The sequence below is a fragment of the Sardina pilchardus genome, chromosome 5 (assembly GCF_963854185.1).
Source record: "Sardina pilchardus chromosome 5, fSarPil1.1, whole genome shotgun sequence".
NCBI lineage: Eukaryota > Metazoa > Chordata > Actinopteri > Clupeiformes > Clupeidae > Sardina > Sardina pilchardus.
The window spans coordinates 35,360,387-35,372,781 of NC_084998.1; the positions used below are offsets into that span (position 1 = coordinate 35,360,387).

Here is a 12,395-nt window from a genome sequence, read left to right on the forward strand (position 1 = left end):
GCCAGCAGCCACACTGCAAAGTCGGAATAATTTGTTGCGAAATCGACATATAGCCCTATTCTATTCTTCCCCCCTCTGTTGGATTGATATTCGGCCGACCAGAGCCAGCCCGTCAGCTAAAGGGGCCAGCGCGAGAAGAAGCTAGGTTCCATCTTGGGTCCGTGAGTTCTGGGGTGTTGGTGTTTTAGCAGACTCAACCTCGCTAACTTTAAGACATTTGGATAACACAGAGATAAAGTTACTCACGTAGGCTACTGGCTGTATGGTATCGATCACATTCTTCACATCGTTCTCCATGCACTTGTTCCATTAAGTCCAACAGGCTTTTAAAAAACACAGGGTAAACCGGGTGGAAGAGCTAGCTAGCCATAGTCCCAGGCAGGCACACAACGATTTCATGCTAACTAATCTGACGAATAGTGTTGGATTAATCCATAATCGATTAGAGTGGCACCTGAAATGCATTCATGTTTTTTAAAGCTTTATTTGTTATGAAAATATGATGACGAGGACTCCAATGAATTCTTTCTCAAACGTTGAGACTGCATCTTAAACAGCACAATGTTCCCGGGGGAGAATTGTTTTATATTAACATGTAGTCTAAGTTATAGCCTATGTTACTGTGCTGTTCACTCAGCCTATCCCACAATTCCCAGTCCCAATTTAACAAAATAAACCAAAATCCATCATAATTCTGAACCGAGGACTTTTAATGGCATACGATGCAATAAAAACAGCCAGTTTTGAATGTTGAAACAGTGTGTTAGGCTAGCGCCTGCTCTGCTTATGTTTTGATCTGACTAATCGTTTATTATAGGAAAAGACACCGTAGACAAGAAAGTATTAGACCTAACCGCATTTAAATACTTAGCTGACATATATATATTGTAACGCGCCGTGTTCGTCGCAGTTCAGCAAGCAGCTAATGGTAAGTGAATGAACATGCGTGTGGTATATTGTCATTGCCTTAATCATCAGAGACGTTCGCTCTCCTAGATTGCAGATAGGCTGTCGCCGCAGACGGCAAGTGTACAGCGGTGCCATGCCTCGATGTCACGATAATTCTACATATTTTTTCCCCCTTTACACTTTGTTGCTGGGAGGTTAGGGGAACGTTAATGCAACCAAATATAGTAAAGTTCCCTAAAGGGTAGGAGAACGTTCTGTTAACCAAAATAAACAACCAGAAAAAAACGTTGTATTTTCGTCAAGAAAACTTTCCTGGGGAACCTTGTGGCAACTTTCGCAACTTTCAGGCAACGTTTTCCTAACCAGGAAAAAAACGTTCTAAAAACGTTCTCCTAACCAGAAATTGTTAGCTGGGTAAGCGCAAAAATCGATCACTTTGTGATAAAAGCATGAAAAGGAAGGCTCACAAAGGGGGTCTGATCAGATTTAGGACCGTAGGCGCTCAAAATCTGACCCCTGGATTTTGTAATGGGAAAATGGATTAAAAGCTGGCAAAAACTTTAAATACAATAACATATTACACCATGATGCATATAAATATGAGCACACTTTCACATAGAAGGCCTTTAAACTTTAAAATATAAGATACGTTTTTTAAAAAAATGGCCACCAAATATGGCGGTTTTTTGTTTTAGTTTTTTTCTCTCTTTTCTTTGTCTTTTTAATGTAGGCCTGCATAACAAGAAACAGAACAAAGAACCAGTAGTTCAACTATTCTGCAGTTGAGCTTTGAATAGTTACATAATTTAATTCATAACATAACATATAAGATTCCATGCTGAATTCAATGACCACTTTTGTCTCGGTCAAGAAGCAAAGAAATTATTAACACAGCTTTACACTCTCTGAAAACTGTGAGAGTTTTGACCGGTAGTTTAGCCTACACAAACAATCTTGAATTGACATGAAAGAAAACAACATGCCCCAGCCAATAAGCACAACATGGAATGGCTTAAATAAAAACATGATGTTGGGATAAACACCGAGTAGCTGGCAGCCGTAGGGGAGCGCGGGGCACAAAAGGCGTGTTTCCATCACCCTGGCTCTGGGACTTTTTTGGGGGAAGGTACTTTTGACCGGGCCGCGACTGGCCTGGTCCTCTCAAGGGCCGATCACATTATAGACGGCATGCGCTGCTATCACCGCTAGGTTGCTCTTGGTTGAGATAACGTTCTACGATTTTTGTTGCTGTTACCGCTCCTATTTCTATGGTTACTTCTGGGCTCCGCGCAAAAGACCATTCACTTACAGCGCGCCGCGGTCAAAGTTCAACATATTTCAACTTTGACCGTGGTATGCGCAACAGCGGCAAAGCGGCAAAACGCCGCCGGCGCTGCGCTTTGCTGAGCACAGCGGCAGACCCGTTTTTGTGCTCTCAACCCATTGAAATTAATGGGTTTCATAGCGCATGCCGCCTGTAATGTGATTGGCCCTTCAGACGTTGTGTCTCCATTACAGTGATGGCCCTGTATGGACCTCACGACACGTCATCAAATCGCGTCCGTTTACTCGGTTCCATATAGCTGTCACTTAATAGTCATTTCTATACCAACTAAGACTGCAGATTCGTAAAGAAACGCAAGCACCCACATCATAAGTGTATCTAGATTAACTAGATACCAAACATGACATTTTACCGTGAATAGAGGAGCTGTAAACAGCTTGTAGGCTAAGGTTGCGTGTACGAAACCGAACATCAACTCCCATTACAGTGCTAAAGTTAGCTAGGCAGGTCGGTTAACAGGCTAAAAGAAATGGTTTATTGTGTCCGAAAGTGTGTCTTATTGGTATCACACACAAGCAATGAGGTTAGTTTGTAACAACATACACGTTTAACCACAGTCCTCAGCTTCCTAGCTAGCAAACTAGCCCTTGCCATTAACTTTCTATGTACTGCTATAGCTGAGCTAGCTAGCTCAGTTTACAGGCAAAGTGAAATAATATTACGTGTTGGAAAGTGAGTTTTATTGGCATCACACAAGCAACAACAATAGCGAAAAGCTCTGTTTTGACTAGGAGACTGGAAGGACTAGAAGAGTTCTTTTGAAGAGTAGAGTAAAGTAGAGTCATCTTCTGCTTCTCATGTTGTGAAAAAAATCACAGAGGTTCAAAGAGGTTGTTTGTCGCGATCTGCTGATGTCACTGCGACAACCAATCTGCGCGAGGTAGCCACTAGTATCGCCCAGCGACTCTACCGGGCCGTTTTTAGTACCTACCCTCCATCAGGTACTCCTTTAGTTCCTGTAAATGGCCCTGAAGACGGCCCTGTCGGAACGGCCCGGTCAGTGGAGACACGCGCACACGGCGAAGTCCCTGAAAAACGGCCCGATAGTTCCGATAGTGGAAACACGCCTAAAGTAACGTGGGGTTAAATGTAACACAGGTTTTTTAGATGGTTGCACAGGGTAGAACCGGATGTGTTTATGAATTTTCATAAATCATTTCTTCACATTTTTACATTTACATTTATTTACTCAATCAAAACAACAAAAGAGCAATTTAAATGATATGACCTGAAATAGCCTACACAATAAAATAACACAACGTTTTAATGTTTTTAAAAATGGATAAAGATCCATAAATTAAACTATTATAGTAAGGTTTAGTAAGGAAGGTTTAGTAAAGAAGTGTTTTATAGAGTTATAATTGGTGTTTAGCACAGTGCTATTGAATTATTTTTGTTGAATATAACTTTTTAACAAGTGTTACAACTAACCCTCTATCTGTTACAACTAACCCCGCATATGGGGCAGGTTGTAACATTCTACCTATCGCTACTCTCGGTGGAGTTGTTCAAGAACGGTAGGTCCTACAAACAAACTTCCAGTGCACATTTGTAGCAGAGATATGTACAGTTAAGCCCAAAATTATTAGCCCCCCTTATGAATTCAGACATAATCCTTTGTTTATACATGAAAATGACCATTTCCAAAAATGTGCCTAGTTTATATGATTACAGAAGCGCAAAGACAGTATGCCCACAAAGTTTGATGATCATTGTTTACTCATGCTCTGATTTGTGACAAGAAAAGCAAAAATCGACATGTTCAAAATTATTAGCCCCCAGACCATTAATAGCCAATAGTGTAGCCTTTCTTTGCTTCAACTGACAACAACTTCTTTGAATAGTCTTTTACTAGGTTGGCACATATCTCTTAAGCACTCTTTAGCTCCAGCTCATTCAAACTGCATGGTTTTCTTGTATGGACTCTTGCTTTAAGCACGTGCCACAGATTCTCAATGGGGTTGAGGTCTGGTCGGTAACACTTTACATTACGGCTCGCTAATAAGGTGGTAATTGTATGGTAATTTCTATGTAATTTCATGGTAACAATCCCTTGTTACCACTTGTTACCACTTATTAGTAATTTCTATGCAGTTTCCAGTGCAATAACTCTGCAGTTTTTAGGTAATAGCGATGCAAACAGCTTTCATTTTGAGTATAATAAAATGGTAATTATTTGAAACTTTACTTATTGTTTTTGTTTAATTACATGACAAACAAGGAGGTAATTTCCAGGAAAATACACAGCATCAGGGCCGTAAAATACATTATCACTTATTTCCACCCAATTACTTAGTTATTAGCCTACTAAGAAAGAGAAAAACCAAGTCATTGTCGTAGTAAGCTGGTAAAGAAGACATTATGTGCCTGTAACTAAACTGGAACAAGTGAAGTAATTTTATGGAAACTATATGGTATCAGAGCTGTAAAATGCACTATTGCCTCTTCCTATTTAATTACCTAGCTGTGTTGATAAACCCATCAATTATCCTTATGACATTTTTAGTGTTGTTTTTGTTTAATTACCTGAAAAACAAGGAGGTAATTACCAGGAAAATACACAGTATCAGGGCCGTAAAATACATTATCACCTATTTCCACTCAATTACTTGGTTATTACCATCTGGCTAGGTTATTTTGTAGCCTACTGACATTCAACACACAAACACATGTTGAGTACGACCTTTATTACTTTGTTCTGCAAAAAAAGAAAGTTAACATTTAACATACAACATTTAAAGTAGCCTGTAAGTCCGCCAAAAATTTAACTAAGCCATGGAAGAAGTATTTTTCGTTGATCAGCAGTAGGCTAGCCTGCAGAGCTAGCATGAGCTACAGCCCAAAATCGCTAACAGTGGCATAAAGCCATAGGCTACGCTTTCAAAATTAAACCACTAACATTGCTCAAAACAGCGCAAAACCGCGTCAGCAGCTAACTCGAGGTGTCTACACATAAAACAAAGCACCAGTTAGTCTGTAAACTTTGGAATAGTCTGTACACACTTAGAAATCGTTCGAGACTGCAACTCTATATGAAGCACAGAAATGTCACACAAGTGTTCACACGGAAGCACGCACGGGAGCTATTGCCGGAAGAGACTACGGGTAGTCCAGTGCTCAAATTACAGTGAGATCAGAGCCCGTCTTTTCTCTGGTGAGATATGCTACAGACAGAAGAAAGAGGACAAGGAAGACAGAGTGGTTCGTGTCTGTTCCTTTCCCGGCAGCGAAACAAAAATTAAAAGTTTACATTCCAGCAAGTTTTTCATCAGCTGTAATTGCGATACGGTCGGTCTCCAGTGGCTTATTGTTTTGAATGTGGACATTGACACCTCAATCGAAATGCTAAAGTAATGGATTACCGTGTCTGCTGTCATAATTTTGAGAAGGACGATTTATATTCTGAGAGGAGCTTCTGACCCAAAGAAGTCAACGAAATATTATAATATTTTCATCTGTAACAAACACGTCACCTCTGTACCTGTATGAATGTTTTGGTAGGTTTAGGGTGCACTGCAAATAAAATATTTAGCTTACTGTTTCAGAATTTGATTATGTTGTTTTATTATTGCAGAACATGTTAAATGTGTGAAAACAATGTTTTCAAAGTTAAGGTTGTGCTCAACATGTGGTTGTGTGTTGAATGTCAGTACACGGTAACCTATTTCAGATCAGAGATGGTAATAACTAAGTAACTGAGTGGAAATAAGTGATAGTGTATTTTACGGCACTGATGCTGTGTATTTTCCTGGAAATTACCTCCTTGTTTTTCAGGTAATTAAACAAAAACAATAAGTAAATCCTGGACTATCATTTCAAGAACTAGATTCATTTTAAATCATTACCATTTTATTAAACTTAAAATGAAAGCTGTTTGCATCACTATTACTTAGAAACTGCAGAGTAATTGCACTGTAAATTGCATAGAAATTACATAGTAATAAGGGGCTAAAAAATATTATTACCATGAAATTACATAAAAATACCATAGAAATTACCACCTTAATTAATGCTGTTTGCATTGCTATTACCTAGAAACTGCGGAGTAATTGCACTAGAAACTACATGGAAATTACTTGTAATAAGTGGTAACAAGGGATTGTTACCATGAAATTACATAGAAATTACCATACAATTACCACCTTATTAGCGAGCCGTAATGTAAAGTGTTACCCTCTCGTCTCTGTGTAGGCTATTCCAGCACCTTTCCAAAACTCATTTTTAGCTTTTAAATGTGCATGGGCAAAGTTCAGTCTGACTTTGAAGCGCCCCTTTTGGAGTAAGGGGTTTTTCTCAGCCGATAACCTTGGAGGCCTCCACAATAAAAATCCCTCGCTACTGTCTTCCTCAAGACTTTAACCCCAGAGGTCTCAAGGTCAGCAACTATCATTTTGGCGGATGTGCAGGGTTGCTTGCTAACATCCCTGATGATTTTTCTCTCTAAATTGAGATATTTAGCATTTTCATCCACACTTAGGTTTGTTATGCACAAACTTGGAACTCTTTGTACTTTGTAATGATGCCTTGCACGGCTGTTCTACAGACTGTGAAGCATCTAGAAATTACAGTATAGCCTTTCTCCATATTATAGGCCTCAATGATGTTCTTTCTGAGGTCCAGACAGATTTCCTTTATCTTCAGTATGCCTGTAAAGGCAGTCCCCTCTCAGACAGGTGTTCAAGTGCCTGTAGGCCTGTTCCTTGAAGTCTTTAGGTAAACAATCAATGCTGGTTGGGTGTTCAGGTGTTGTCTGGACATTAACTAACTGCAAAGGTGTGGCTTGAAAGGTGACAGGTTGGTCGTGTGCGTTTAAAAGCAAAAAAATCACATGGGGGCTATTAATTTTGACCACTGCACTTTTCATACAATTTGAGATTAAGCATTCCTAATAATATATTAACACTCCAAAATGCACCAGATTCTACATAATAACACTGGCGAATGTTTGATTTTTAAAATTTGATCAGGGATGAAAAATTTAAGGAGAATTTTAGAGTAATGTTCCAAAATTTCAGGGGGGCTAATAATTTTGGGCTTAACTGTATGTTGCTTGAATAACAATATGAGCAGTGAAACTAGAATGGGTTTAGAAATATTTAGCCAAAACCAAAAAGTGTTACTTTGTGCCCCGCGCTCCCCTACCTGCAGGTGTACGGCCGTACGCACTGTGCACATCCCTATCACCTGCTGGCTATACTCAACAACAAGAGAAACATCCCATGTGCGTGTGTGTGTATTCATACAAAATTGGCCTACCATAACTTCTCAATGCAGCACAGTATCCCATTAACTGCATGACATAGGCTACAATTTTCTGCAAAGTTAGTGAACACGTTAGGCTATCAAAGTCAGAAGTAGGTCTATAGGCTATGCACATAATTTGTTTGAGCAGCAGAAACAATAGGTTACGCACGCACGCAGGCTCGCAAGACTAGGCCTATTTGTTGTTGTTTTTTACGCGGCGATAGGCCTATTTGCTGTTTTATCGCCATACACTGTTAAGCTAATTCACTAACTCAAGACTCATCATGGATGTAAACAACGAAAACAGAAAGGATGGAGGCAGCAAAGCTAGAGGCGTTAATTCAGATGGGCAAGAACATGGTAGGGAATGGGTGTGCTTGTCAGAACGTTCATTACCTGTTTAAAGCTACGTTAGTATAGTAGTTTAGTACTCTACGGCTACTTTTTAACGGACCATGCACAAACCTAACTGTGGAAAGGACAAATATTGTCAGCGCTTTGAAAGTCTTGTTGCACACACACACGCACGCACGCACGCGCCACTACAGGTCTTCGCCCCGTCTAGAGTGAACCATTAGCTCCGCCCTGATCATTTAAACAGAATGAACGGAAGATGAAAACCAGCCAGATTTCCGATTTAAAGAATAAGGTGGATATGAAACAAAACATTTTGCCTAGCAACAACAAACATAATCCAACCTAGCAACTGCCATAGTAAAACCCTTACAGAAATTTCAGATTTCTGGCCAACAGTTGCTGCAAATTGCAGCAAGGTCAAATTTTCACATGCAAATTAGGTTTCTGGTTAACAGTTGTGGTTAACTCTTGGCAATGTTGCAGCAAATTTGTGGTGGTGAATCACTGGTGAACACATTTGCCACTAGTGGCAAAATTGTGGCAGAATTCCGGCAATACTCAATGTTGCCAGAACTTTGCTGGAAGTTTGCCTCTAGCAGCCAACATTGGTAAACTTCTAGCAATATTTTCTAGGGAACTCATTTGCTTCCCATAAATCACTCACAAGTTAGCTGAAAATCTGCTGCAAACATTAGACTTTTGTAAGGGAACATAACATGATTACCCTAGTAACCAGCATAGCAAACACTTTAATCAGCATAGCAACCACAATGACCATCCTGGCTACACCCTAGTAGCCACAGCAAATTTGGATGCACTGGTATTTACTTCAGGAAATGCTCTTTAGTTGTTATTATAATTCTAACCAAAAAGCTGCGCTCAATACAATTTACAGTACATTGCAGTAGAATTGATACAAGGCACCTTCCATCATCCATCTCTCCATCCATCTAGGCTACATCAAACATTTATTTTTTGTAAGGGTACTTACCTATGAGTGGAATGAACAGCAACATTTTGAAATTTCTCATGTTGCACAAATCCTTAACAGAAATTATTTATATTAGTCCTTTTGATATTTGATAGAGCATATAGTAGCAACCGGGTCATTGGTCTGATTGGTTGAAGGACTATCCAAGTTTACGGAGTCATATGAACTATGCCCATTGATCACGCCTCTTGTGCAGTAAAAGTAAAGCGCAGAGTCCCCAGGCTAATGTTCCATTTTAAAAGATTGAGTGCCAGACTAATAGCACTATGCAAGGCTTCATTTAATTTTGAATCTACTTTTTTCTATCCCCTGCCACACGTCATCTACCTGACTGTGGTAAACGTAAGGTCCTGAGAGCAAGGTTTATGGAAACGCAGGTAAAAATGGAACAAATTTGAATATAGGCCCGTAAATGGTTTCTGTCATGTTTTTTCATTATACCTTATATGAATTAAGAGTTAACCCATCGTCCTGTAGAAAATCTAATTTCTATGCACATTAGAAGATTGCATATGTGTGAATGCGTATTTTAGTTTCCAGTCAGGATTTCTTATTCAAATACATTAAAAAGTTGATTGGAAACCCAATGTTTCTGTTTCAGTTTGCATTGTGTACATTATGTACTTCAAGGTATGTACTTGTAGAAATAAACTTTGACATTTGATGACACTCAAGAAGCATAAACCAGACCTCATACACCGAAACATACGTAATGTGTGAATGCATCAAGTCAAATGTAGTGTTAGCTTAACATTAGATTAGCTCAAACAGCTTAGAGTACATCATCTAAGAAATGGTTCCCCACAAATGAATTTTGACAATCAAAGTAATTTTCTAATAGTAGCCTATATCAAACAAAAACTTACCGAACTCTTAAATGGAACACTTGATATCCTGTTCACACAGACCGACACCTTATTTGGCCAAACACTCTGTGTTCTTCAGCATGAGGACAAAGTCCAACACCCCACCATTCATTTTATCTAACAAGGTGTGTGAAGTAGCCTAGTGCCTCTCAGTACATCAGTATAACTTTGCATATTGTTTACGCTTGGGGGATAGGCCTGGAAAGTGTCATTCATGAGTCACATAAGGCTATTATAAGCAGATTACATTGAGAAGCTATGACTTCGTGACTCAGCCTTTCAAAATGAATTAGTCTAATCAATGAAGGAGTAGATTCTATGCGTTTCGATGTTGATTGCATCTTCGTCAGAGTCTGTTGGAAACATGGGCACAAGTACCAAATTTGTTGCTAGCGGAACATAAAACAGCGATATGAAAAAAAGAGAATTATGCTATTGCAAGACACCACATACAGGCAAATCACGGCTCTCCACTGTCACAAAGGCTGCGTTCAGACTGCAGACGAATCTGATTAATATCCGATTCCTTCTCATATCCGAGTTTTAGGCCGCGTTTAGACTACCAGTTTGAAGTTGTCAAAGATTACTCCTGAGGCGTAATACAGTTGTAGTAACTTTACTGGAACTCGTAGCAGCACCATGCGTGAATCACTTCTGGTTACGTACGTATACGTCACAGTATAAGCGCAGGCACATTTCAACTACCGTATATGACATCTCCCCTTTCAAAATGGGTTATTCCCCTTAACATCAACCAACCTTAACATAGTTGTGCTATGACATCTCCCCTTTCAAAATGGGTTACATACACTGAACACAAGTCATGTAAATCAGAGAAATAGACTTTCTGTTGTGAACATAAATCAGCATTGTCAACATAAATGCCATTTCAATACAACTTTCTCATTCACTTTTTTTCCATTTCTCATGTTTTCCCCTTTTCTTTTTTTTTACCCCGCCAAAGGCCATATATCCAATCTACAGGACAAGCCTGTTGACTGGTTTGCACACCCGTCCAGATCTGGTCACCGTCTGACCGGGTGTGGAGCTTGCAGGCGTAGCCACACTCTGACTGGTGGGAACAGTCTCTAACGTGTCTGTTCCTGTGTTCATGGGTGTCTGTTCCTGTGTTCTCGCTGGTTGCTGGTGAAGAAGATTCGGGAACTGGCTCAGGTTGAAGGTGGCGGCGGTTCTGCCGAAGTTCAGCTCCCTGCTGTGTCTTGATGATGAAAGATCTTGGAGTGATGCTTTCACTAGTGATCACCGCTGGCCTTGACCATGATCCAACTTGGACCTTACTGCATCACCTGGCTGCAGGACAGGTAAGGGTCGGGCTCCATGCCGGCGATTGTAGTAATAGGCTTGTTTAGCCTTCTCCTGCTCATCCCTTTCCTTCACCGCTGCTCTGCTGGGCCACTTTGGTTGAAGATTCTTATCCAAGGTAGGGAGGGTCGTCCTAATCTTTCTCCCCATTAACAGCTCTGCAGGGCTGTAACCGGTGGAGGAGCATGGGGTGGACCTGTAAATCATCAGGGCCATGACTGGATCTGCTTGCTTGAGGATCTTCTTGGCTGTTTGGACAGCTCTTTCTACATGCCCATTACCCTGCGGATGATGGGGGCTGGACGTGCAGTGTCTGAAGTCAAGCTGCTTTGCAAATTCCCGGAACTCAGCACTCGAAAACTGCGGCCCATTATCAGTTACCACCTCGTCTGGAATACCAAACCTGGCGAAAATGGCCTTCGACCTCTGTATAACACGTGTACTGGTTGTGGAGGACATATGCAGTATTTCTATAAATCGTGGTGCCACACGACTGTGGCACCACGATCCTGCATCCTCTGAGGACCAGACCATTGTGTTCTGACAGCTCAGCTTTGACCTGAACGTATGCTCTTATACTCACAGGCACTTTGCTGATATGTTCCGGCCATCCTGTGTGTATGAACTTAATGACTGACTGCAGATTGGCATCAGATGCAGTTGCCATTTTCATCTCGTCCAGTTTACTCTGGCTAGCAGGGATTGCCCCCACTACACTAGCAACATAGCACGCCACATCATTCTCAGTGTCCGTCTCAGCACATGTACTGGACAGCGGGCTACGAGACAGGGTGTCGGCGACGACCAGAGTCTTCCCGGGTGCATATTCTGCTACTGGGTTGAATCTCATCAGCCTCATGAGAAGATGCTGACACCGCACCGGTACGTTGTCCAGACTATGGCTATTGATGAGCGGCACTAATGGCTTGTGGTCAGTTATTAGTTTGAACTGTGCCAGACCAGTCAGATACCTATCAAACTTCTCGCACGCCCACACGCCAGCCAGACATTCCTTTTCAATCTGGGCGTAGCGTGTTTCAGCTTCGGTTAGGCGTCTGGAGCAATATGCGACAGGTTTCCATTGTTGCCCATGGAGCTGAAGGAGAACGCCCCCCAGTCCATAGCTACTGGCGTCTGCTGACAAGGCCGTAGGTTTGCCCGCGTCGTAGTAAGCAAGAACTGGCGCCGTCGTCAGTAGCTCTTTCATGTGTTCGAAAGCTGTTTGTTGTGCATGACTCCATGTTCACACGTTCTTGTTTTTCAAGAGCTCATACAGCGGCTGTCCCACAGTGGACAGGTTGGGGATATATCTTCCAAGATAATTCACCATTCCCAGAGTCCTTTTCAGTTCCTGTATATT

At 41.1% G+C, this 12,395-nt stretch overlaps 1 protein-coding gene across 1 annotated transcript in view; it reads right to left on the bottom strand.

The window, feature by feature from the left end:
* The window catches only part of igsf5a (immunoglobulin superfamily, member 5a), an 83,013-nt gene extending 73,263 nt beyond the window's left edge, over positions 1 to 9,750 (bottom strand). Inside the window, exons 1-2 of the mRNA XM_062537377.1 lie at positions 9,713 to 9,750; positions 8,847 to 8,898 (exon numbers count right to left, since the gene is read on the bottom strand). Coding sequence (XP_062393361.1) covers positions 8,847 to 8,886 — 40 coding nt within the window. The 5' untranslated portion in view covers positions 8,887 to 8,898; positions 9,713 to 9,750. The remainder of the gene's footprint in view (positions 1 to 8,846; positions 8,899 to 9,712) is intronic.
* Positions 9,751 to 12,395: the final 2,645 nt, after the last annotated feature.